General features: G+C 43.2%; 2 protein-coding genes across 5 annotated transcripts in view; both read left to right on the top strand.

Moving 5' to 3' along the window:
* The window catches only part of zfyve28 (zinc finger, FYVE domain containing 28), a 118,585-nt gene extending 104,240 nt beyond the window's left edge, over positions 1 to 14,345 (top strand). For 3 of the 4 annotated variants that reach the window (XM_061895223.1, XM_061895225.1, XM_061895226.1), the window contains 12 exons: positions 7,010 to 7,147; positions 7,229 to 7,431; positions 7,563 to 7,652; positions 7,746 to 7,835; positions 7,917 to 8,018; positions 8,106 to 9,608; positions 9,799 to 9,894; positions 11,144 to 11,307; positions 11,369 to 11,485; positions 11,569 to 11,673; positions 12,665 to 12,768; positions 12,852 to 14,345. In XM_061895223.1, the coding sequence (XP_061751207.1) occupies positions 7,010 to 7,147; positions 7,229 to 7,431; positions 7,563 to 7,652; positions 7,746 to 7,835; positions 7,917 to 8,018; positions 8,106 to 9,608; positions 9,799 to 9,894; positions 11,144 to 11,307; positions 11,369 to 11,485; positions 11,569 to 11,673; positions 12,665 to 12,768; positions 12,852 to 12,983 (2,844 nt within the window). In that variant the 3' untranslated portion in view covers positions 12,984 to 14,345. The remainder of the gene's footprint in view (positions 1 to 7,009; positions 7,148 to 7,228; positions 7,432 to 7,562; positions 7,653 to 7,745; positions 7,836 to 7,916; positions 8,019 to 8,105; positions 9,609 to 9,798; positions 9,895 to 11,143; positions 11,308 to 11,368; positions 11,486 to 11,568; positions 11,674 to 12,664; positions 12,769 to 12,851) is intronic. The other variant, XM_061895224.1, reaches the window with a different exon arrangement.
* Positions 14,346 to 17,546: 3,201 nt separating this feature from the next.
* The window catches only part of LOC133549626 (fibroblast growth factor receptor-like 1), an 89,115-nt gene continuing 81,645 nt past the window's right edge, over positions 17,547 to 25,016 (top strand). Inside the window, exons 1-2 of the mRNA XM_061895245.1 lie at positions 17,547 to 17,795; positions 18,494 to 18,591. Of these exons, the coding sequence (XP_061751229.1) occupies positions 18,528 to 18,591 (64 nt within the window). The 5' untranslated portion in view covers positions 17,547 to 17,795; positions 18,494 to 18,527. The remainder of the gene's footprint in view (positions 17,796 to 18,493; positions 18,592 to 25,016) is intronic.

Below are 25,016 nucleotides of genomic sequence, written 5' to 3' on the forward strand. Positions count from 1 at the left end.
CGGTAATGGCACCATTCCCAAAATATATGGGCTCTATTGATAACCTCACTAACAACTTTAATGACGCCCTGCGCGAAACCATTGATAACATAGCACCGCTAAAGTTAAAAAAGGCTCCAAAAAAGCGTACCCCGTGGTTTACAGAAGAAACTAGAGCTCAGAAATTATTATGTAGAAAGCTGGAACGCAAATGGCGCACGACTAAACTTGAGGTGCACCATCAAGCATTGAGTGATAGTTTAATAACTTATAAACGCATGCTTACCTTAGCTAAAGCTAAATATTACTCAAATCTCATCTACCGTAACAAAAACGATCCTAAATTTTTGTTTAGTACGGTAGCATCGCTAACCCAACAAGGGACTCCTTCCAGTAGCTCCACCCACTCAGCTGATGACTTTATGCAATTCTTTAGTAAGAAAATTGAAGTCATTAGAAAGGAGATTAAAGACAATGCGTCCCAGTTACAACTGGGTTCTATTAACACTGATACGATTGTATATACGGCGGATACTGCCCTCCAAAATAGTTTCTCTCGTTTTGAGGAAATAACATTAGAGGAATTGTTACAACGTGTAAATGGAATAAAACAAACAACATGTTTACTTGACCCTCTTCCTGGGAAACTGATCAAGGAGCTTTTTGTATTATTAGGTCCATCAGTGCTAAATATTATAAACTTATCACTTTCCTCGGGCACTGTTCCCCTAGCATTCAAAAAAGCGGTTATTCATCCTCTTCTTAAAAGACCTAACCTCGATCCTGACCTCATGGTAAACTACCGACCGGTGTCTCACCTACCCTTTATTTCAAAAATCCTCGAAAAAATTGTTGCGGAGCAGTTAAATGAACACTTAGCGTCTAACAATCTATGTGAAACCTTTCAATCCGGTTTCAGGGCAAATCACTCCACGGAGACAGCCCTCGCAAAAATGACTAATGATCTATTGCTAACGATGGATTCTGATGCGTCATCTATGTTGCTGCTCCTCGATCTTAGTGCTGCTTTCGATACCGTCGATCATAATATTTTATTAGAACGTATCAAAACACGAATTGGTATGTCAGACTTAGCCCTGTCTTGGTTTAACTCTTATTTTACTAATAGGATGCAGTGTGTCTCCCATAACAATGTGACCTCGGACTACGTTAAGGTAACGTGTGGAGTTCCCCAGGGTTCGGTCCTTGGCCCTGCACTCTTCAGCATCTACATGCTGCCGCTAGGTGACATCATACGCAAATACGGTGTTAGCTTTCACTGTTATGCTGATGACACCCAACTCTACATGGCCCTAAAGCTGACCAACACGCTGGATTGTAGTCAGCTGGAGGCGTGTCTTAATGAAATTAAACAATGGATGTCCGCTAACTTTTTGCAACTCAACGCCAAAAAAACGGAAATGCTGATTATCGGTCCTGCTAGACACCGAACTCTATTTAATAATACAACTCTAACATTTGACAACCAAACAATTAAACAAGGCGACACGGTAAAGAATCTGGGTATTATCTTCGACCCAACTCTCTCCTTTGAGGCACACATTAAAAGCGTTACTAAAACGGCCTTCTTTCATCTCCGTAACATCGATAAAATTTGCTCCATTCTGTCCACTAAAGACGCTGAGATCATTATCCATGCGTTTGTTACGTCTCGCCTCGACTACTGTAACGTATTATTTTCGGGTCTCCCCATGTCTAGCATTAAAAGATTACAGTTGGTACAAAATGCGGCTGCTAGACTTTTGACAAGAACAAGAAAGTTTGATTACATTACTCCTGTACTGGCTCACCTGCACTGGCTTCCTGTGCACTTAAGATGTGACTTTAAGGTTTTACTACTTACGTATAAAATACTACACGGTCTAGCTCCATCCTATCTTGCCGATTGTATTGTACCATATGTCCCGGCAAGAAATCTGAGTTCAAAGGACTCCGGCTTATTAGTGATTCCCAAAGCCCTAAAAAAGTCTGCGGGCTATAGAGCTTTTTCATTTCGGGCTCCAGTACTCTGGAATGCCCTCCCGGTAAAAGTTCGAGATGCCACCACAGTAGAAGCATTCAAGTCTCACCTTAAAACTCATTTGTATACTCCAGCCTTTAAATAGACTCCCTTTTTAGACCAGTTGATCTGCCGTTTCTTTTCTTTTTCTCCTATGTCCCACTCTCCCTTGTGGAGGGGGTCCATGTACTGCTTGCCTGTGTATTGGCTGGGGACATCTCTGCGCTGCTGATCCGCCTCCGCTTGGGATGGTTTCCTGCTGGCTCCGCTGTGAACGGGACTCTCGCTGCTGTGGTGGATCCGCTTTGGACTGGACTCTCGCGACTGTGTTGGATCCATTATGGATTGAACTTTCACAGTATCATGTTAGACCCGCTCGACATCCATTGCTTTCCTCCTCCCCAAGGTTCTCATAGTCATCATTGTCACCGACGTCCCACTGGGTCATTGTCACCGACGTCCCACTGGGTGTGAGTTTTCCTTGCCCTTATGTGGGCCTATCGAGGATGTCGTAGTGGTTTGTGCAGCCCTTTCAGACACTAGTGATTTAGGGCTATATAAATAAACATTGATTGATTGATTGATTGATTGATTGATAGTTGGTGACTCCCAGCATTGACAGGGAACCTCTACTTCCTATACGTGTCTTCTTTCTGGGTTGCGGGGAAAGCGATGTAAAATCTTTCCATAATTCATGTGGAAAAACGACTGAGGAAGCGCCGCAAACACAGAGCAAAGTAGGTAGAAATCAGTAGTCCTGTACTCACGTGAGTGCTTTTTGACCAATCATTGAATTACCTGAAACCGGTTTGGCCATACTCTCTCTATACTTGACTGTATCAAACAAACTGAAGAAGTCTGGCACAAAAGTCATAGAGAAGTTGTAGTCAAGTGTGAAAATGATGACTTAATTGGTGATGCTGTTTTTTGTTTGCACTTACATTTTATTGACGGTTTATTCAAAAAACATGTATTACTGATTTTTATCTAAGTTAGAATTCATTTATTTTAGCACTGTGTAATTGTATGTACATTTATTTTTCATGAGTTTTTATAAGTCCCTTCTTTTGCAGTATATTTGATTAGTAGGGACGGCGTGGCGCAATGGGAGAGTGGCCGTGCGCAACCCGAGTGTCCCTGGTTCAAATCCCACCTAGTACCAACCTCGTCACGTCCGTTGTGTCCTGAGCAAGACACTTCACCCTTGCTCCTGATGGCTCCTCCTTGGCGCCTTGCATGGCAGCTCCCTCCATCAGTGTGTGAATGTGTGTGTGAATGGGTAAATGTGGAAGTAGTGTCAAAGCGCTTTGAGTACCTTGAAGGTAGAAAAGCGCTATACAAGTACAACCCATTTATCATTTATTCATTTGTGTAATCAGTCCGACCAAAGCCTTGATAGTAATATTTGTGATTAACACATGGTTTCATATAATTTGATATAATTATTGAGTATGTTTAAAATCAAAAGTAAAATTACTAATTTAGTGTTAATATATGAGTGGGCCCTGGACCCCTCTTTCTTAGAAAAGTGGGGCCCTGAGGTCAAAAAGGTTAAAAATCCCTGATTTAAAGGACCGTTTACCTATCTACAAACTAAATGCCAACATTCAGGGAGAGCAGAATAATACATGCAAATAAACCAGGCATGTACAACGTGTCGCCTGCATTACATTGTAGTCATAAAATAAACAGCAACAATTGAAAAATAGAGCAACAATATATAATACAGCAAAAATATATATATATAGTCATACTATTAACAAAGTTTTGTCTCTAAAAAATATATTTTTTTTAATGCATGCGTCATAGCCAATTAAGCAAATTATATGATGATGTCATTTTGACACTGAACCGGCCGTGCCATCTCCACACTCTTGTCCACGCCCACACACAACCACAATTGAGTTGCCAGTTTTTGGGAAACACTTCTACATAAAGACAACCATCAGCTTGATTTGACACCGATCCATCAGTCCATGTATTATAGAGTCTTCCGAGGCAACATGTTGCTGTGACTTTGGTTTTTGGCCTACAAGCTCAAAATAGACACTGTCTGCTACAGTCTAAAAACGAGTGTGATGATCTCATTGTTACCTTATGTAGGCCAAATTCCTACATGAAGCATGTCGGCTGATAATGTGCAGTTAAGTACAGAGTTTTTATGAATGTATAGGAGTCTTTGAAGACAGAAAAACATATGCTCTTCTTAACAAAAAGCTTAGTCTTGTTGTGGTTTGTTAATCTTTAGAGAAAGACTATTTACAATGGGACCTTTTGATGAAAGTAAGGCTGGAACAAGACGGTTTTTTGTGCATCACTCACATATTTCCCTAAGTTCATTGTTGTATTGCATTACATTTAGTGGCTCAGATACACATAATGATGATACAGAAACTAAAGTATTCATTGTGCGATCATGGCTGAGAACAGCTTAGAGGGCCGTGGATGAGTGACGGATGTCATGCTGCATCATGCTGGGTTAACTTCATGTGGTTTTGGGAGGTCAGCATGTTGCCTGTTGTGCTTCAGCAGCCCCCCTAACACCACCTGCACACCAGGCAGGACTTAATAAGGTCACTGCTTCATCCCCAACTGTTCTCTTTAGCTCCTCCCTTAGCTAATGTACCACTTGGTTTCTGGAATGTTTCATGTTGTGTTTCCATTGGCGCCATTGACATGCCACATTGCGCGAACCCAAGAATATCAGGCTGCCACTATCACTATCAGCTGCTATTCATGTTCGTCTCTGGGGGTTTCTGGCATGTTGCTCATGTTTTGTCTGCCTGAGTGGTCCAACTGTGTGTGTGTGTGTGTGTGTGTGTGTGTGTGTGTGTGTGTGTGTGTGTGTGTGTGTGTGTGTGTGTGTGTGTGTGTGTGTGTGTGTGTGTGTGTGTGTGTGTGTGTGTGTGTGTGTGTGTGTGTGTGTTTGTGTGTGCGTGTGCGTGTGTGTGTTTGTTTGTTTGTTTGTTTGTTTGTTTTAGATTGACAGGGATTTAATTATACAGTGCATCCGGGAAGTATTCTCAGTGCTTCACATTTTTCACATTTTGTTATGTTGCAGCCTTATTACAAAATTTGATTAATGTATTTTTGTCTTCCAAATTTCATAGACAATACCCCATAATGACGATGTGAAAAAATTTTTTTTAAATGTTTTGCAAATTTATTTAAAATAAAAAACAAAAAAAATCACATGTACATAAATATTCAAACCCTTTTCTCAATACTTTGTTGATCCACCATCAACAAAGTATTGATTTGGCAGCTATTACAGTCTGAAGTCTCTTTGAAAATGTTATCACAAGCTTGGCACACCTATGTTTGCGCAGTTTTCCTCTTTGCAGCACCTCTCAAGCTCCATCAGGTAGATTGAGAGTGGTTTTCATTCAGGATGTCTCTGTATATTGCTGCATTCATCTTTGTCTCTATCCTGATTCATCTCCCAGTTCCTGTCGCAAAAAAACATTCCCACAACATAATGCTTCCACCACCATGCTTCACTGTAGGGATGATATTGGCCTGGTGATAAGTGGTGCCCTGTTTCCTCCAAACAAGATGCCTGAATTTACCATGAATTGATTAACGTGGAACCTGACTTAGACAAGTTCAAAAACTTATTCGTGTGTTACCATTTAGTAGTCAATTGTACAGAGTATGTACTGTACTGTGTAATCTACTAATAAACATTTCAATCAATCAATAAATGGTATTCACACGAAAGAGTTCAGTCCTTGTGTAATCAAACCAGAGAATTTTGTTTTTTGGCAAACTTTTTTGTAAGAAATGGCTTCTGTCTTGCCACTATACCATACAGGTCTGATTGGTTGATTGATGCAGAGTTGGTTGTCTTTCTGGAAGGTTCTCCTTTTTCCACGGAGGAATGCTTTGGCTCTGACAGAGTGACCATCGGGTTCTTGGTCACCTCCCTTACTAGACTAAGATGAATGCGGCAATGTGTAGAGACATCCTGGATGAAAACCAACACTTTCCATTCAACCTGATGGAGTTTGAGGGGTACTACAAAGAGAATTGGGAAAAGAGGGCGAAACTGTCCAAAGATACTGTAGGTGTGCCAAGCTTGTGACATCTTATTCAAAAATACTTGAAGCTGTAATTTCTGCCAAAGGTGCATGAACAAAGTATAGAGCAAAGGTTGTGAATGATTATATACATGTGATTTTTGTTGTTGTTTTATTTTTTTATTTGAATAAATTTGCTGTAAAATTTAAAATATATTTTCATTATGGGGTATTGTCTGTAAAATGTAAAGAACAAAACAATTGATTTATTCAATTATGAAATAAGGCTGTGACATAACAAAATTTGTCAAAAGTAAAGCGCTGTAAATACTTTCCCGATGCACTGTATGGCATACACCAAATAAAGGTGGAGAGGAAGGTTCAAAGACAAGCAGGGTCTCAGTTAGATAGAAGCTGAAAAAAGAATGGCAGAAAAGATTTTCTGTCTGGTGCTGTCATCAAAAGTATGTACCTCACCACTCTTGATGATTTGCAGCTTGTACGCGAGATGATTATCACCAATGTCCCTTGCTACCAGAGGCTCACAGACACGCCAACACCTCAAAGCTGTGAAGGAAGCAACGGCCATGCCTTCCCTCTCAAAGTTTTTTAACCTTCCTCCACTGCACGTGCAGAGAAAGACGCAATGCTGCGCCTGACAAGATTACAGTGCACAGTGCAGCCACAGTTGAGTGAAAAGCTCATTGTAGGTCACTGTTATGGCTCTTGTACATGCCAGCGGCACATAAACTCTTTATTAGCTTTTGCGGTGTGTGACACTTTTTCACAGCTTGAATTATAGGCCTCAGTTTAAGATTTTTATTGAAGGGTAGCAACCCCAATGATGTAAAACTTGTCAAAGTCGTTTCATTCATTTCCCAACCGAGGATCTCCGAAGGCTGCTTTGGATCTCTTGGGGAAATAGGTGTCATTACCGTGACACTCATGTTATGTCCATTCAATTTGGTTTTGTCACTCTGCGGCTTTACAGGACAATGTGCTCAACATTATCAATCAGATCATGGATGAATGTATCCCCTGCGACCGAGCCAACAGAGACTTCTCTGTTAAGTTCCCCGAGGAGATTCGTCATGACAACTTGGCAGGGCAGCTGTGGTTTGGAGCAGAGGTACAATATTCCCTCCGCACCAGCCTGGAGACAAACAACCCTGCATGAAGATGTAAAAATACTGTTTGTTGTCTTGTGCAGTGTTTGGCTGCAGGCTCCATCATCATGAACAGGGAGATTGAAAGTATAGCAATGAGACCCCTGGCGAAGGACTTGACTCAAAGCTTGGAGGAGGTGCGCAACATCACCAGAGACCAGGCCCTGCGCGACCTCAACTTTTATACAGACCGCATGAGGGACGCACTGCGACATTTCGACAGCCTTTTTGCTGAGTTTGAACTCAGGTAAATTAGGAGCAGACCTTCCTTGGCGGCTGCAGCACCAATAGTAATTCACAAATGCTATCCTTTAGACAACACACATTTGATTCAGCAGTAAATATCTTTTTGCTTGCTAATGAAAACTTGTGTTTTAGCTATGTGTCAGCCATGGTGCCTGTCAAGTCCCCCAAAGAATACTATGTACAGCAGGAGGTCATCGTGCTCTTCTGTGAGACGGTGGAAAGGTGATTTTTATAAACATACTTTATCGGAAACATAATCTGTGTTGTGTCGACAAAGTAGTAATAATATTTGTGCTGTGTTTCCTTTTGTCCCAGGGCGCTGAAGCTGGGCTACCTCACACAAGACATGATTGATGACTATGAGCCTGCACTGATGTTTACAATTCCCAGACTAGCCATTGTATGGTAAGTGTTGCCCGTCTTCTCCAGGGTTCCGGCCTCTCTCCTCTTTCCAGTCCTCATTTAGAAGTTTTTATCTATTTTTAGCGGGCTGGTTGTGTACACAGAGGGACCTCTCAACCTAGACCGGAGAGGGGAGGACATATCAGAGCTCTTTCGGCCTTTTCGTTCTTTACTGAAGAAAATCAGGTGATACCTACGATCAATATGTCACGACAAAATCTGGCGTTTTAGCCAAGAAAATACGTTAAAGCTAGCTTTTGATGCCTTTTCCAGAGACCTGCTGCAGACTCTGACTGACGAAGAGCTGGTAATGCTTGAGAGGAACCTCTGCATCTCTCAGGACGGCGAGTTGGCCACAGGCCCCGGACAGGCCACAAAGACCGCACCAGCACCTGTTGAAGAGAATCAATCCTCCAGCAGCCCCACAAATGACACCTCCAAGGGGCCAAGTGATGACAATCATTTGGCTGTTTTTGTCTGCCCCAGCCAGAAGGAGGAGTTTGCAGAAGTGGAAAAGGGCTGGGAGGAAGTGGAATCTGAGAAAGGGGAGCAGGAGCACGGCCTGCTGTGTGAGGAGGCAGAGGAAGCTGAACTTGCTTGTTCCATGCAGTATGACGAGGAAGAACTGGAGCAGCTCAACATGATGGTGTACCGTGTAGGAGATGAAATGTCCACTCTGCTGTCGCCTCCGAGCCAGGGTCAGTCCCCAGCACACCGTCCCAACAGAGGAGAGGCAGGCGGCGCCAGTGGAGCTTCCAGCATTGAGGCTTCCCCTATCAGGGTGCTGAGGTGCCGAGGAAGCACAGGAATCTATTTAGAGGAAGAAGACAGAGTCTTCTTCATGGAAGATGTGGATGCAGCAGGAGACAGAATCACCAGCATCTCAAGAGATGTTCAGAGTAGTATTGCTTTGCCTTCTAAAGCGCCAATGTCTGCTCCTTCTTTCCAACGTAGTCCAGGTCAGAGGGCTGACTCATTCGGCAATGGTTGGCACTCTGAGGCACCTTCAGAGCCACCATTTCTACAGCCATGCAGCAAAAACACACACTGTCTCACTGCAATGCGCCCACCGTGCACCTCTGCCCCCAGCTCAGCACCTTTGCCCTATACCAATGGCTGGGAGGTGGGCCTAGAGGGCAATATGAGTGAAACCGCGGAAGTCATTGCCCATCGTATGGGTGGGATGAAGCTGTCGGCCACTGTCATTTTCAACCCCCGCTCCCCGAGCTTGACAGAGCTGGCAGTGGACAAGCTGCTGCTTCAGCGGCCATCTCCCTCAGAGATTGAACCCTGCGGCCCCCTGGTGGCCACTCACTGCCTACTTAACTCATGTGTTTGTTGCGGGAGCTGTGAAGATGCTCACGATGACACTTTCACCTCTGAGACAGCGGGGCTTGGGTTAGGCCTCGCTTTTGGAGCTGATAAACACTGCAAGACCGCAGCCCCCGGGTCTTTCATCCAATCATCTGCTTGCCGGCTGCCCCCTCGAGGCCGTGAGCCCCTCAGTAGAGGAGAACTCTGCCAGCTGTCTACCGCTTCCTCCCGCTCCATAAATGAGCCCCTGGAAGAGGAAGGAAGACCTGAGCTCTGTGAGAAGTGCCTGTTGGGCATCCCTCAGCTGGAGAGTCACAATCAGGACTGTGGCAACTGCCAAAGTGATAAAGACTTCTCATGCAACCATCAGGAGACGACTGAAAACATAGAGGCCGAAATAGATAGGCAAGGAGTTAAAGAACCCAAGAGGAGCACCAAAGAGGAGAGCAGGAAGGGCTCCAGGTAAATCTGACTCTTACAGTATTTTATTGTCATGCATTTTATACATAGCCTATTTTGCCCTATTTCATCATACAGCTAAATCATTTACTGTTCTATTGTCATTATTTCTCCTTTTTAGTTTCACCATTTTTGTGATATAGTATTTTTCTAATATTTTCTTTATTTTTCTCCTTTTGTTTTGTTGTTTCAGCTTTCACAACTCCCCTCTCAGTTCTATGTCAGGTAGTGACTGTGACAGTGTGTCGGTCACCACATGTAGTCTATCCAGCAGTGCTTGCACTCCAAGGTAACTATGAGCAGCATAGTTGTTCCCAAATGACTGTGTGTATTTGTTTGTGGAAGAAAATGTTTCTACTCTGAAACCACTGCACACAAAAGGGTGAAAATGTGCTCAATACATACACACCTAGAGGCTTGCATTGCTATTATATTTCTGGCAAATAAACCACATATGCTGGTATTTAAACCCCAAAGCTTGATCCAAAAAGTTTTATCGACTTGAAATATATCACACAGCTAAATGCAAAAAAAAACAAAAAACACTGTGACTTTCGGGTGTTTAGCCATATCAGCACGTTTCAAAAGGTCCGACATAGATCAAATCCTACAAAAACCAAAGCAATTTTTTCACTAACAAATAATACACATTTGAAAGAGAATACTTTTATAAAAAATGCAAAATAAATGTAAATGACAAATTAAGTGGATAAATGAACATTCAACATCACTTTTAACATTAATGAATGATAGATAAATGATAAACGGGTTGTACTTGTATAGTACTTTTTTACCTTCAAGGTACTCAAAGCGCTTTGACACTACTTCCACATTTACCCATTCACACACACATTCACACTCTGATGGAGGGAGCTGCCATGCAAGGCGCTAACCAGCACCCATCAGGAGCAAGGGTGATGTGTCTTGCTCAGGACACAACGGACGTGACGAGGTTGGTACTAGGTGGGGATTGAACCAGGGACCCTCAGGTTGCGCACGGCCACCCTTCCAGTGCTCCACGCCATCCCTTAATGAAGACTCTTGTTGGCAATGGCAGGGAAGGGGCATAAAGATTCACACGCATGCTAACTTTGTTCTTTGCAATGAATTCTCTCTTGAATTCAATATTGTTTCTCACCTTCTTTATCAATCCTGCAAAAAATGTTTGGTTTATTTTGCAAGGTATACTCTGGTGATAATTTTGGTTTAAAACAAATCCTAAGAATATTGGAGGGTATTTCTTGCTCCTATAACAAATTTAAGAATTCTGCATTACATTTATGCTAGAATGTCATTCAAAACATTTTGAACGCAAGCACTAGAGCTCCCACTAACGAAATTTACAGTCATGTTAACAAATGATGTATTTTTTTTAATACAAGGAAGAAATTATTTTATTTTTCATCTGTGATATTCCGTTGTCTTTGTTGTCTTAAATCTCAACATCTTCACTCAGTAAAAAAATGGATGATTGGTGTGAGTAATCTAAGGACACTAAGGGGATTTAAACAACGTCTTTCTTCCATCACTTACTTCAGCCCTGTCAGCAGCCTCACTCCAAGCTCAGGCATGTCAGAGGACCTGGACCATGAGGAGATCCAGCTTGCCCTGCAAGATGCAAAGGTGGCCGCCCGCAATAAGATACGTTCACGCTTCCACAGCAGCAGTGACCTCATTCACCGCCTCTTTGTTTGTATATCAGGTAAGGTCCTGCGCCTGTTCTGATGTGTATCACCCTTGTTGTCATGTGTTATGTGATTCAGGCGTTGCTGATCAGCTGCAAACTAACTACGCCAGCGACCTACGCAGCATCCTGAAAACGCTGTTTGAGGTCATGGCGACCAAGTGTGAGCAGGGAGACAATGGTAACCAAAAGAAAGGTGGGGATCAAAAATTGTGGGGGGGGGTTGAACAATTATTGAAGCACAGCTCGGTTTTAAGTCTGTTTTTCACTGACACCCAGCAGGTCCTGTTGTGCGAAGTGCTGTACTTGAAGACTGTGCCCTCTGTCAGGAGACCATTTCCTCATCAGAATTGGCTGCCAAGGCCCGGGAAGGACACTTTGAAGGTCAGCATGCCCACAAATACGCAAACTTTACATTACAAACACCAAATGTAAGAAAAATCTCATCTGTGGTATCTTTTTTAAATTATGAGTTTTTATGATGTCATTAAGGAAAAATCTCCTTCACCTGTTATCTCCACTGATCCACTCCTAGCTATATAAGTCCGCTCCATGTATATAGCCCCCACTTCACAGAGGAAAGCTTTGCTTTAAAAAGAAAAAATGCAGGCTTTGCTACACATCTTAACATTAAGCCTGTGGCACTGTCAAATATTTGTCTGTAATTTTTGCTCAGGAGCACATTTAGTGAGGGCGCCAAGCCTCATTGTGATGACTATTTAAATATGGCAATGCAAAATAGATTTTCGAATGATGTTCTAACATGTTCTTATATGTGAGAATATGTCATCTCACTCTTGGGGCACTCATGCAGTCGCTTTTAGAGTTTGGAGTTCCCCAAAAAACAGCTAGCAATTTGATCCAGCCCCATGTATACAGCCAGCACATCACGAAAGACAGTTTTACAAAATTTTAAAAAATCAGGCTTTGCTACCCATCTTAAAAGCAACCCTGAATACCACTGTGCTAAATGTTTGTTGTTGACTGTGCTAAATGATTGTTGTTAACTATGCAAAATGTTTGTTATTAACTATGCTAAAGTGACTTTTGAATTATGTTCTAGCAGTGATATGTGTCTGTAGAACCTGTTTATGTGCACCAAATGTAAGAAATCCATAATCTCCCTCATTTGTTTGCTCTACTTTTGAGCGAAGAGGTGCTAAAGCAGTCGCTTTTGAAGGTGTGACTTTTCCACTTCAATCCCCAATGCTGCCCCTAGCTCGTTGAGCCCGCCATGCTAGGCATATATGCTCACCACTTCGGAGGACAGCCTTGTAAAAAGGCAGGCGTCGCTGCACATCTTAATAATCAAGATAAAACACATTAGGCTTTTTGTGAAGTTGTCAAGGCTCATTGTGGTGTTGCCTGTGTGTAGACCCTCCAGACTGGGTTCCAGATGAAGTGTGCAATTTCTGCATCGCCTGCAAAGCTCCTTTCACTGTCATCCGCCGGAAGCATCACTGCAGGAGCTGTGGGAAAGTATGATAAACACACAAGTGAATACCGTTAGTATGTGTTGATCAAAAAAAATGCCTGACGTACGTTGCGTGTCATTCTCTCAGATCTTTTGCTCTCGCTGCTCCTCCAACTCGGCTCCATTGCCACGTTATGGCCAGATGAAGCCCGTGAGGGTGTGCACACACTGCTACATGTTTCACGTCACGCCTTTCTACAGTGACAAGGCCACCATTTGATGCCCTGTCATTACTGAAAGCACAGCAAAGAAGATGCAAAGATGGCAAAACATCAACGTCAGTCTGCCTGCAACGAGAGTCATCAAAATGGACGTCTTACCAGTTTCTGCCTTCTAGTGTTGGAATGTTAACCATATTGTTGGCTCGGTATGCACATGTGATTCACACACTGACAGTGGAGGTGTAAAAGACAGGACGAGGATGCAATCATACACTTTGAACTGGGATTTTGCAGCACAACCTTAGAACAGGACCACCTTTACAAATACAAATGAAAGGACTTCCTATTCTTCAGCGAGCTTCCTACATTTGTGCCAGAGCTCCCACGGGACTCGGATTAGTCAAAAGAATGTAAGTCTTAACAAATATGTAAATAAGGATCATTCTGTTAATAACACAACAATGTCTACTACAGCTGCTTTTTACACAGGAACTGGTCAGCAATCCTCTCCAGCAGTCCAGTCGCAAAATGATTATAGATCACTTTTCTATTGAGATTTTTGTCATGCTTTTCATGGCGATGAATGTTAATTGTGTATCACTTCTTGAAATGGGTCAAGACTCCAACACAACGGTTTGCCTTTTTTATGGGCTGTGCCCATTGCTGTTAGGTGCACTATGGTATGTTGGCCACATGGGTGCTCTTCTGCACTGTCATCACTGTCTGGTGTGTGAGGCCCTCTCGAGGAGAGTTGATCTCTCATCAACACCTATCAGATATGAGTTTGATCCAGGGGCCGTCTTCCCAGGTGCTGGCCTTCAGACTACTTAATGCTCCTTGTTTTTTTTCCCTCTCCTGATAGTGCAATATTGTGTTTACTAAACATTTAGTATAAACAACCATTTCTTGTCTAAAATGGTTGTAAGCCATTTCATAAGCTACCAATGTTTACGCTAAATTGAACTGCTTTGAGCTGGACATCCTTTATTCCCTTTGCAATGACAAACTATCACGCACACCATCTATCTCCTAATTTTACATTATGTTGGGTACATTAAGAGTGGGCATCTTGTCATTCTGCTGTGACTCAAAGCAGCTTCTCAGGCATTACGTATACAGGAACACTCTGTCTTATTGTCCACAAAATAGAAACTCACTTTGAAAAGGTATGTTGTTTTTTTTTCTTTCATAAAGAATCAAAATAACATACGGCGCTATATCACTTTTATGTATATTCACGGGGAATCATGGAGTAATTTAATGCCGGGCTGGTATCCTACTCTTTCAGAGCTTGGTTCTATTTTATAAGATGACACTACATGTCCATGATGGAACTGTGTATAATTTTGAACAAAATTATGTTGTTTAGTTTTAAATGCAATGTAAAATGAAATAAATAACTTTTCTGGTTTAAAAATGTTGATCGATCATCTACAAGTGATTTGTTTAGTAATTGATAGAAATGTTGACTGTCAAATAAAGGGAAGCAAACACCACAAATCGACAATTGTTCACATAAATCCCTAATAATAAATAATTATAAATGTACAATAAATACATTATTATAAATAATAATTTTATAGTGTGAGCCATACTGGGAAGCAAATTTTTTCAGACACTCATGTTTTGAATAAGCAAATTTTAATTCCTATGAACGTATGGTAATGGAGAATTGCATCCTCTTGTAAAATAAACCCACACTATTTTTACAGTAAGCTACACTTATTTACACATTTATCACCACTCTAATCATTAAGATTATGTACATTTATTTTTACACATGAGAGGCAGTTATGTATTAATGTTTCTGGCAATAGAAGCACTCCATTGCAAACATGTATTTCGCCACTAGATAGCAGCACTATTATAGTATATTTTGGAACTCTACAATAGGCTACATTTTCTATGCTATTTTACCTGAAGTGCATATTCTATTACACTATTCACTGTCCCTATTTTGTAAATAACCGCAATGCAAGACTCTGACATGCTTTTAAAATGTTATTTTACCAATTGGCTAATAATTTTAGATTACAATGACTTTGGCAAAGTGTTACCTCAAGGAACATAAAAAGGTTGGGGCCTCCCCTAATTTCCCATCCATCCATTTTCCAACGCTTGTCCCTTTCAGGGTCGTGAGGGTGTTGGAGACTATCTCAGCTGCACTCGTGCGGAAGGCGGTGTACACCCTGGACAAGTCGCCATCTCATAGCAGGGCCAACACAGATAGACAACATTCACACTCACATTCACACACTAGGGAGAATTTAGTGTTGCCAATCAACCTATCCCCAGTTTCATGTCTTTGAGGTTACTCACTAAAAATCTGATTTTATGCAGCGTATTTTGTGACGTTTCCCGCTCATCCCAGATTCTCTCAACACGAGACATACGATAACAACCTCTTTTGCCTTTAAATATATTGGAATTAGTTTCTTTATTTTTCTCAAGCTGCTGTACATTTTCCAAAGTCTTCTTAACGGATGTCAGCTAATATGGCTGTTGAGTCCTAAGAGTTACATTTGAAAAACACTTTTTTATTTTTATTTTGCAGTACTGGTTTAAACTGAACTCCATCCATCCATCCATTTTCTGCCGCTTATTCCCTTTTGGGGTCGCGGGGGGCGCTGGCGCTTATCTCAGCTACAATCGGGCGGAAGGCGGGGTACACCCTGGACAAGTCGCCAGCTCATCGCAGGGCCAACACAGATAGAGAGACAACATTCACACTCACATTCACACACTAGGGACAATTTAGTGTTGCCAATCAACCTATCCCCAGGTGCATGTCTTTGGAGGTTACTCACTAAAAAACTGATTTTATGCAGCGTATTCTGTGACGTTTTCCGCTCATCCCAGATTCTCTCAACACGAGACGTACGATAACCTCTTTTGCTTTTAAATATATTGGAATTTGTTTATTTATTTTTCTCAAGCTGCTGTACATTTTCTAAAGTCTTCTTAACAAATGCCAGCTAATATGGCTGTTGAGTCTTAAGAGTTACATTTGAAAAACACTTTTTATTTTTATTTTGCAGTACTGGTTTAAACTGAACTCACAGGCCAAAAATATTTCACTCAATTACTAAACCCTACTTTAGAATGTAAACACTAATCTAACCGGCATAATATTATATTAAATTCTCCATTTTTTATTTTCCTTACATTGTCCGGGTTTTAGTGGATGGTTTCACTTTCTGCCACCTAAACATTATCGCAGTGCGTTCATGTTCACTTTTTCACTGTTATCTATAGTCGTCTATTTAATAAACACTAATCCAGTGTTTTTCAACCACTGTGCCGTGGCACACACGTGTGCTGTGAGAGATTATGTAATTTCACCTAATTAGGTTAAAAATATGTTTTGCAAACCAGTAATTATAGTCTGCAAATAATGTGCCGTTGTTGAGTGTCTGTGCTGTCTAGAGCTCAACAGAGTAACCGTGTAATACGCTTCCATATCAGTAGGTGGAAGCAAGTAGCTAATTGCTTTGTAGATGTCGGGAACTTGGTTTGTCGTGATCACAATATGCAGGAGGCAGCGTGCAGGTAAAAAGGTATCTAACACTTAAACCAAAAATAAACAAAAGGTGAGTGCCCCTAAGAAAAGGCATTGAAGCTTAGGGATGGCTATGCAAAACAAAACTATAACTGAACTGGCTGTAAAGTATACAAAAACAGAATGCTGGACGACAGCAAAGACTTACAACGCGTGGAGCAGACGGCGTCCACAATCTACATCTGTACATGACATGACAATCAACAATGTCCCCACAAAGAAGGATAGCATCCGCACAACTTAAATAGTCTTGATTGCGAAAACAAAGCAGGTGCCGTGAATAGCGTTCAAGGAAGACATGAAACTGCCACAGGAAAATCCCAACAAAACAGGAAACGCCACCAAAATCGCAGCGCAAGATAAGAACTAAAACATAACACGCAGGAGAACACCAAAAAAACTCAAAATAATTAACGTTGTGATGTGACGGTTCACCTACTTTGAGACAAGAGCTATAGTGATGCATGGTTGGTTATGGTTGAAATGAATATCCACAATTGCAAGAACGACTTTTTATCGTCAATATCGGCTGCTGAATTTCATTTTTTTATGTTTTCTGCTGGGGGTGTGCCTCTTTCAATGAAAAAAAATATGCCTTGGCTGAGAAAAGGTTGAAAAACACTGCACTAATTCAACCGGCATGTTATAATTATTTTAAAGTTTATTGCCTAAAGTTTATTTTCATGACATATTGTCCAAGTTTTACTTCATCTTTTTATTTTCTACGGTTAAAACAATATCACAGTATGTTCATGTTCAGTTTCTCGCTATTATCTATTGTCTGTTTGTCTAAACTTCATCCACTGAAAATCTGAGAATAAAGGGAGCATTTTTTGTGATTTTGAAAACAGGAAAATGACCTCATACACGCAATGTATTAAAAGACAAACTCTTCAAAATGTGTCTTTTTGCTGTATGGTACCAATATTGTGCAAATGCCCCCCGGGCTGCACTTTGGTCACCCTTGGTCTACTCTACTGTATCTACTGTGCGAGGCAAAGGGTTAATAACTGCGTGGTCTCTGATTGGTCGCCTCCCTCCGCGCGCACACGCTCAGCGGCGAGCCTGCGCATGGCACGAGTCGCTTGTTGGTGTTGGCGGCGGAAAGAACGCTGGACTAATTTTCTTGTTGTTGTTGACACATTTCTGCTTCATTCCGTCGTTTACATCGTGGCTTTTGTGTCAAAAAGAAGGTTTGCTGGACGGAAAGGTTTGACAAAGGCCCAGGAAGTGTCTCTTTTGATTCATGGACTCAACACGGACTTCAGCTACTGTCAGGAGGCGAGCTTGACTTCATTCAGTCAACATTCAGGTTTGTCATCCATCCATTTCTACCGCTTGTCCCTTTTTGGGGTCGCGGGGGATGCTGGAACCTATCTCAGCTACATTCGGGCGGAAGGCGGGGTACACACATTTATTTTTTCATTGAAAACGTTGTCTATTTGTAACAATGTTAATTCTGAGTTGTAAAACTAAATCACATCATGCTGCCTCACATCACATCAACATCTCACCACCTTCAGCCACAATTTGCCCACATTGTTACAACTTTACTTGATTGTAGTTATTATTTTTTAAATATAATATGATCATTTTTCAAAATCATTTAAAATATACTGAGCCTCTCAATGACCCTGGACTACAGTTTGGATTCAACCCAGAGAACAGGTCATAAAGAATGAAAGAATGCAGTGAAATAGAAAATGTACATCAACTGTGTGTCCAGCAAAATGATGATGTTTTTGAACATGAATAATTTGGTACTTTTAAAAAAGGACTTTTTTTTTTTTTTTACAAAAGCTTATTGCTGATTTTAATGTGTCTTGTAATGTTTTATCCAAGTTTTCTCTTTTATTTTTGTATGTCTTTTAATATGTAGCAGTTTGAGATTTAATGTAAAATAAAAAGTGCATTATAAATATACAAGTTAATTTTAGTATTTTGAAGACGTTTACACTCCGCGTAATATTTTCCGTTTGCAGTTTCATATTGCGTCAATGTGTCTTTCAGATTCAGCAAGCCTAAAGTTGTATTTGGACCCGCTATGGGAGTCCTCAGCATTGTGTTGTTCATCTTGGAGGCTGTGGTGCTGCTGGAGTGTGCTCGAGGTGAGACTTTCATGGTGAACTTTCTTTTCTTTATTGTGATGGTTGAACTTCACATTCATGGCTCATTAGAACTCCAGCTCCAGTGGAGAAAGTAGTCTCAGTTAATGTTTTCACACAGAGAAGTAAGAGACGGAAAAATAAGTTTAAAAAAAACTAAACGCAGCCCAAAATCAACACGGGGATGGGGAATTGAGAGAAGGGCGAGCCTAATGTGTGTGTGTGTGTGTGTGTGTGTGTGTGTGTGCGCGCACATTCCCCAGAGCTAAACCAAACAAACATCATCCATCAGCTTCCCAGGGTGTAAGAACACAAGTCTGTGTAAGGAGTCCAGCTCTCCTGCAGCTTGCTGGCCACGAATGGTCTCACATCACGCCCGTGTGTTTGTGTGTGTTGTGTGTGTGTGTGTGTGTGTGTGTGTGTGTGTGTGTGTGTGTGTGTGTGTGTGTGTGTGTGTGTGTGTGTGTGTGTGTGTGTGTGAGAGTGTGTGTGTGTGTGTGTGTGTGTGTGCGTGCGTGCGTGCGCGCTTGACCAGGATATGACCACAATTTGGTTTACTGTGCCAAGGTCAATGTGTCGCTTGATGTACATAACATGCTTGTAACAAGTCTCTTAATAATTAAATGCCACGAGTCAAAAGTCATTGCAAAAATTGGATAAATAGATCCCTTATCTAACAAAATTGCCTTTTAATGATGTCATAAATGTCTTAATCTGATATTGATATCGGATGTCGGTCCAATATCAGCAAAAAAGTATCCTATGACATCAGCTTGCTTTTAAAATCTCAAATCCAAGCTCCTGTAAAACAGTCCTGCAGTGTGTAAATTTGTGCAAAGCTGGACAGCAAGGTAACATATACTGTAAATGTCCTCCAATAATCACACAAGTTGCATTTTTTCTCGTATTTTAGTGAAGTCGTTTACAAACCCCATTTCCATATGAGTTGGGAAATTGTGTTTATGTAAATATAAACGGAATACAATTATTTGCAAATCCTTTTCAACCCATATTCAATTGAATGCACTAAAAAGACAATATATTTGATGTTCAAACTCATTAACTTTTTTTTTTTTGCAAATAATAATAAACTTAGAATTTCATGGCTGCAACAGGTGCCAAAGTAGTTGGGAAAGGGCATGTTCACCACTGTGTTACATCACCTTTTCTTTTAACAACACTCAATAAATGTTTGGGAACTGAGGAAACTAATTGTTGAAGCTTTGAAAGTGGAATTCTTTCCCATTCTTGTTTTATGTAGAGCTTCAGTCGTTCAACAGTCCTGGTCTCCGCTGTCGTATTTTACGCTTCATAATGCGTCACACATTTTTCGATGGGAGACAGGTCTGGACTGCAGACGGGCCAGGAAAGTACCCGCACTATTTTTTTACGAAGCCCCGCTGTTGTAACACGTGCTGATTGTGGCTTGGCATTGTCTCGCTGAAATAAGCAGGGGCGTCCATGAAAAAGACGGCGCATCGATAGCAGCATACGTTGTTCCAAAACCTGTATGTACCTTTCAGCATTAATGGTGCCTTCACAGATGTGTAAGTTTCCCATGCTTTGGGAACTAATGCACCCCCATACCATCACAGATGCTGGCTTTTTAACTTTGCGTCAATAACAGTCTGGATGGTTTGCTTCCCCCTTGGTCCGGATGACATAATGTCGAATATTTCCAAAAATAATTTGAAATGTGGACTCTTCAGACCACAGAACACTTTTCCTCTTTGCATCAGTCCAATATTAGATGATCTCGGGCCCAGAGAAGCCGGCGGCGTTTCTGGATGTTGTTGATAAATGGTTGTTGCGTTGCATAGTAGAGCTTTAACTTGCACTTACAGATGTAGTGACAAACTGTATTTAGTGACAGTGGTTTTCTGCAGTGTTCCTGAGCCCATGTGATGATATCCTTTAGAGATTGATGTCGGTTTTTGATACGGTGCCGTAGTTATAACTGTAATACAGTTCATGAACCCAAAAAGTGAACAAAGTCTCTCATCTTCGTCACTTATTTGCTCCACTTGTTAGAGAAAAGGCGCTCAGTCGCTTTTGAAATAATTTTTTTTCTGTAACGCCTCAATGAAAAAAAAACTCCTCCTTTCAAATGCACATGATACATCGCCACCCACCTGCTCTTATATGAACGTACCCCCATGTATATGCCAACCACTTTATGGAGGACAGCTTTTTAACAAAGCCAGCTTCCTTACACATCTTAAAACAATTGCTGTACCTCTGCCAACTCTCCATCAGTCAGCTGCAGGCGTGAAAGCTCTAAATTTGATCATTTAGTTTTTTTCTTCAGCGGTTAAGCTAATCTAGCATTGCTGTTAAAAGGTGACTGTGATATTATATGCTAGTGCTGGTAATTTGTGTGTCCCTTTCGCCCACTCCTTAATGTTACCTTTTTGTGTGTGATATCTGGCCTCTATTATGTTGACCAAGTGTAGTTACAGACTTACAGTGTACAGTAGGACTACGGTTTCCTTATAAAGTCTCTGTTATTGTAGGATCAAACATTGCTTGTAACAAACGTCAGGCATTCAACAAAATCAAGTCCCCAAACAAAGAATCCAACATGTTGCCTTCGGTGACTCCGTTTCTGGTTTTTTTAGTCTGACTGCAAAATAACAAACAATGGGGTCAAAGAAAGTACACATTGACAACACTTTGATAAAGAAGGTGAGAAAAACTATTGAATTCAAGAAAGAAATCAAAGCACAGTCTGAAGGTGGAATCCTCCTCTTCTCGCTGCTCCCGCCATGCTCACCGCCGTCATGTTAAATGTTATTTTTAATCATTTAATTGCTCATTTATATATATTTCACAATGTTTTCTGCATGAATATGTATGTTAATATTTTTGGGTGTCTACGACCCATTTATTTGATTTGATTTGTTTTTCATCGCAGCCAACTCACCACAAGGTGGTGATCGGTAGAAAGCTCCGCCCCTCTCTTCACCCGAGTGTCCAAAACATGAGGCCGCAAATCCGATGACAAAACTACAAAGTCGATCATGGAATAGCGGCCTAGGGTGTCCTGGTGCCAAGTGCACATAAGGACACCCTTATGTTTGAACATGGTGTTTGTTATGGACAATCCGTGACAAGCACAAAAGTCCAATAACAAAACACCACTTGGGTTTGGATCCGGGCGGCCATTCTTACCAATCACGCCTCTCCAGGTTTCACTGTCGTTGCCAACATGAGCGTTAAAAGTCCCCCAGTAGGACAAGGGAATCACCCGGGGGAGCACTTTCCAGTACTCCCTCGAGTGTACCCAAAAAGGGTGGGTTCTCTGAACTGCTGTTTGGTGCGTAAGCACAAACAACAGTAAGGACCCGTCCCCCCACCCGAAAGCGGAGGGAAGCTACCCTCTCGTCCACTGGGTTGAACTCCAACGTGCAGGCTTTGAGCCGGGGGTCAACGAGAATTGCCACCCCAGCCCGTCGCCTCTCACTGCCGGCAACGCCAGAGTGGAAGAGAGTCCAGTCCCTCTCGAGAGAACTGGTTCCAGAGCCCTTGCTGTGCGTCGAGGTGAGTCCGACTATATCCAGCCGGAACTTCTCTCCCTCGCGCACTAGCACAGGCTCCTGACGTTCCACGTCCCAGGAGCTAGCTTCTGTAGCCGAGGACCAGACCGCCAAGTGCCCTGCCTTTGGCTGTCGCCCAGCTCACAATGCACCCGACCTCTATGGCCCCTCCTATGAGTGGTGAGCCCATTGGAGGGATGACCCACATTGCCTCTTCGGGCTGTGCCCGCCCGGGCCCCTTGGGTACAGGCCCGGCCACCAAGTGTTCGCCATTGTCCCCCAACTCCGGGCCTGGCTCCAGAGCGGGGCCCCGGTGACCCGCGTCCGGGCAAGGGAAATCTAAGTCCATTTTGTTGTAATTCCATAGAAGTCTTTGAGCTGCTCTTTGTCTGATCACTCACCTAGGACCTGTTTGTCTTGGGAGACCCTACCAGGGGGTATGAAAGCCCCCGGACAACATACCTCCTAGGATCATTGGGATACGCAAACTCCTCTACCACGGTAAGGTAACAGCTCAGAGAGGAGAAGCCAGACAGACCTGGCAGGCCCAAGCGCTTTGTGAGGGTCTGCTGGGAACGTCTGGCAGAGTCTCCTGTCAGAGAGAGTTTCAATTCCCACCTCCGGAAGAACTTTGAACATGTCACGAAGGAGGTGCGGGACATTGAGTCCGAGTGGACCAAGTTCCGAACCTCTATTGTCGAGGCCGCTGATTGGAGCTGTGGCCGCAAGGTTGTTGGTGCCTGTCGGGGCGGTAATCCCAGAACCCGTTGGTGGACACCAGCAGTGAGGGATGCCGTCAAGCTGAAGAAGGAGTCCTATCGGGTTCTTTTGGCTCATAGGACTCCGGAGGCAGTGGACGGGTACCGACGGGCCAAGCGGTGTGCAGCTTTAGCGGCCGCGGAGGCAAAAACTCGGACATGGGAAGAGTTCGGGGAAGCCATGGAAAACGACTTCCGGACGGCTTCGAAGCGATTCTGGACCACCATACGCCGCCTCAGGAAGGGAAAGCAGTGCACTCTCAACACCGTGTATGGTGCAGATGGTGTTCTGCTGACTTCGACTGCGGATGTTGTGGATAGGTGGAGGGAATACTTCGAAGACCTCCTCAATCCCACCAACACGTCTTCCTATGAGGAAGCGGCGCCTGGGGAATCTGTGGTGGGCTTTTCTATTTCTGGGGCTGAGGTTGCTGAGGTAGTTAAAAAGTTCCTCGGCGGCAAGGCCCCAGGGGTGGATGAGATCCGCCCGGAGTTCCTTAAGGCTCTGGATGCTGTGGGGCTGTCTTGGTTGACAAGACTCTGCAGCATCGCGTGTACATCGGGGGCGGCACCTCTGGATTGGCAGACCGGGGTGGTGGTCCCTCTCTTTAAGAAGGGGGACCAAAGGGTGTGTTCCAACTATCAATCAATCAATCAATGTTTACTTATATAGCCCTAAATCACTAGTGTCTCAAAGGGCTGCTATCGTGGGATCACACTCCTTAGCCTTCCCGGTAAGGTTTATTCAGGTGTACTGGAGATGAGGCTACGCCGGATAGTCGAACCTCGGATTCAGGAGGAACAGTGTGGTTTTCGTCCTGGTCGTGGAACTGTGGAGCAGCTCTATACTCTCGGCAGGGTTCTTGAGGGTGCATGGGAGTTTGCCCAACCAGTCTACATGTGCTTTGTGGACTTGGAGAAGGTATTCGACCGTGTCCCTCGGGAAGTCCTGTGGAGAGTGGCGGTCTGCTCCCTGTATGATCAGTGTCAGAGCTTGGTCCGCATTGCTGGCAGTAAGTCGGACACGTTTCCAGTGAGGGTTGGACTCCGCCAAGGCTGTCCTTTGTCACCGATTCTGTTCATAACCTCCATGGACAGAATTTCTAGACGCAGTCAAGGCGTTGAGGGGTTCCGGTTTGGTGGCTGCAGGATTAGGTCTCTGCTTTTTGCAGATGATGTGGTCCTGATAGCTTCATCTGGCAGGGATCTTCAGCTCTCTCTGGATCGGTTCGCAGCCGAGTGTGAAGCGACCGGAATGAGAATCAGCACCTCCAAGTCCGAGTCCATGGTTCTCGCCCGGAAAAGGGTGGAGTACCATCTCCGGGTTGGGGAGGAGACCCTGCCCCAAGTGGAGGAGTTCAAGTACCTAGGAGTCTTGTTCACGAGTGGGGGAAGAGTGGATCATGAGAGCAACAGGCAGATCGGTGCGGCGTCTTCAGTAATGCGGACGTTGTACCGATCCGTTGTGGTGAAGAAGGAGCTAAGCCGGAAGGCAAAGCTCTCAATTTACCGGTCGATCTACGTTCCCATCCTCACTTATGGTCATGAGCTTTGGGTCATGACCGATAGGATAAGATCACGGGTACAAGCGGCCGATATGAGTTTCCTCCGCCGGGTGGCGGGGCTCTCCCTTAGAGATAGGGTGAGAAGCTCTGCCATCTGGGAGGAGCTCAAGGTAAAGCCGCTGCTCCTCCACGTCGAGAGAAGCCAGATGAGGTGGCTCGGGCATCTGGTCAGGATGCCACCCGAACGCCTCTCCAGGGAGGTGTTTAGGGCACGTCCAAACGGTAGGAGGCCACGGGGAAGACCCAGGACACGTTGGGAAGACTATGTCTCCTGGCTGGCCTGGGAACGCCTCGGGTTCCCCCAGGAAGAGCCAGACGAAGTGGCTGGGGAGAGGGAAGTCTTCCCCGTGGCTTCCCTGCTTAGGCTGCTGCCCCCGCGACCCAACCTCGGATAAGCGGAAAACTGATGGATGGTTGGATGATTTGTTTTTTATTTGAAACATTTATTCTCTTTTCTATAAATTGGGTTTGATTTTGATCTTTTGGAACAGATTACTGACAAAAACTGAGGAACCACTGAATATGTAAAAAGTTAATAAAATGCACACAATAGCGTTTCCTCTCTTGAG

The sequence above is a fragment of the Nerophis ophidion genome, linkage group LG03 (assembly GCF_033978795.1).
Source record: "Nerophis ophidion isolate RoL-2023_Sa linkage group LG03, RoL_Noph_v1.0, whole genome shotgun sequence".
NCBI lineage: Eukaryota > Metazoa > Chordata > Actinopteri > Syngnathiformes > Syngnathidae > Nerophis > Nerophis ophidion.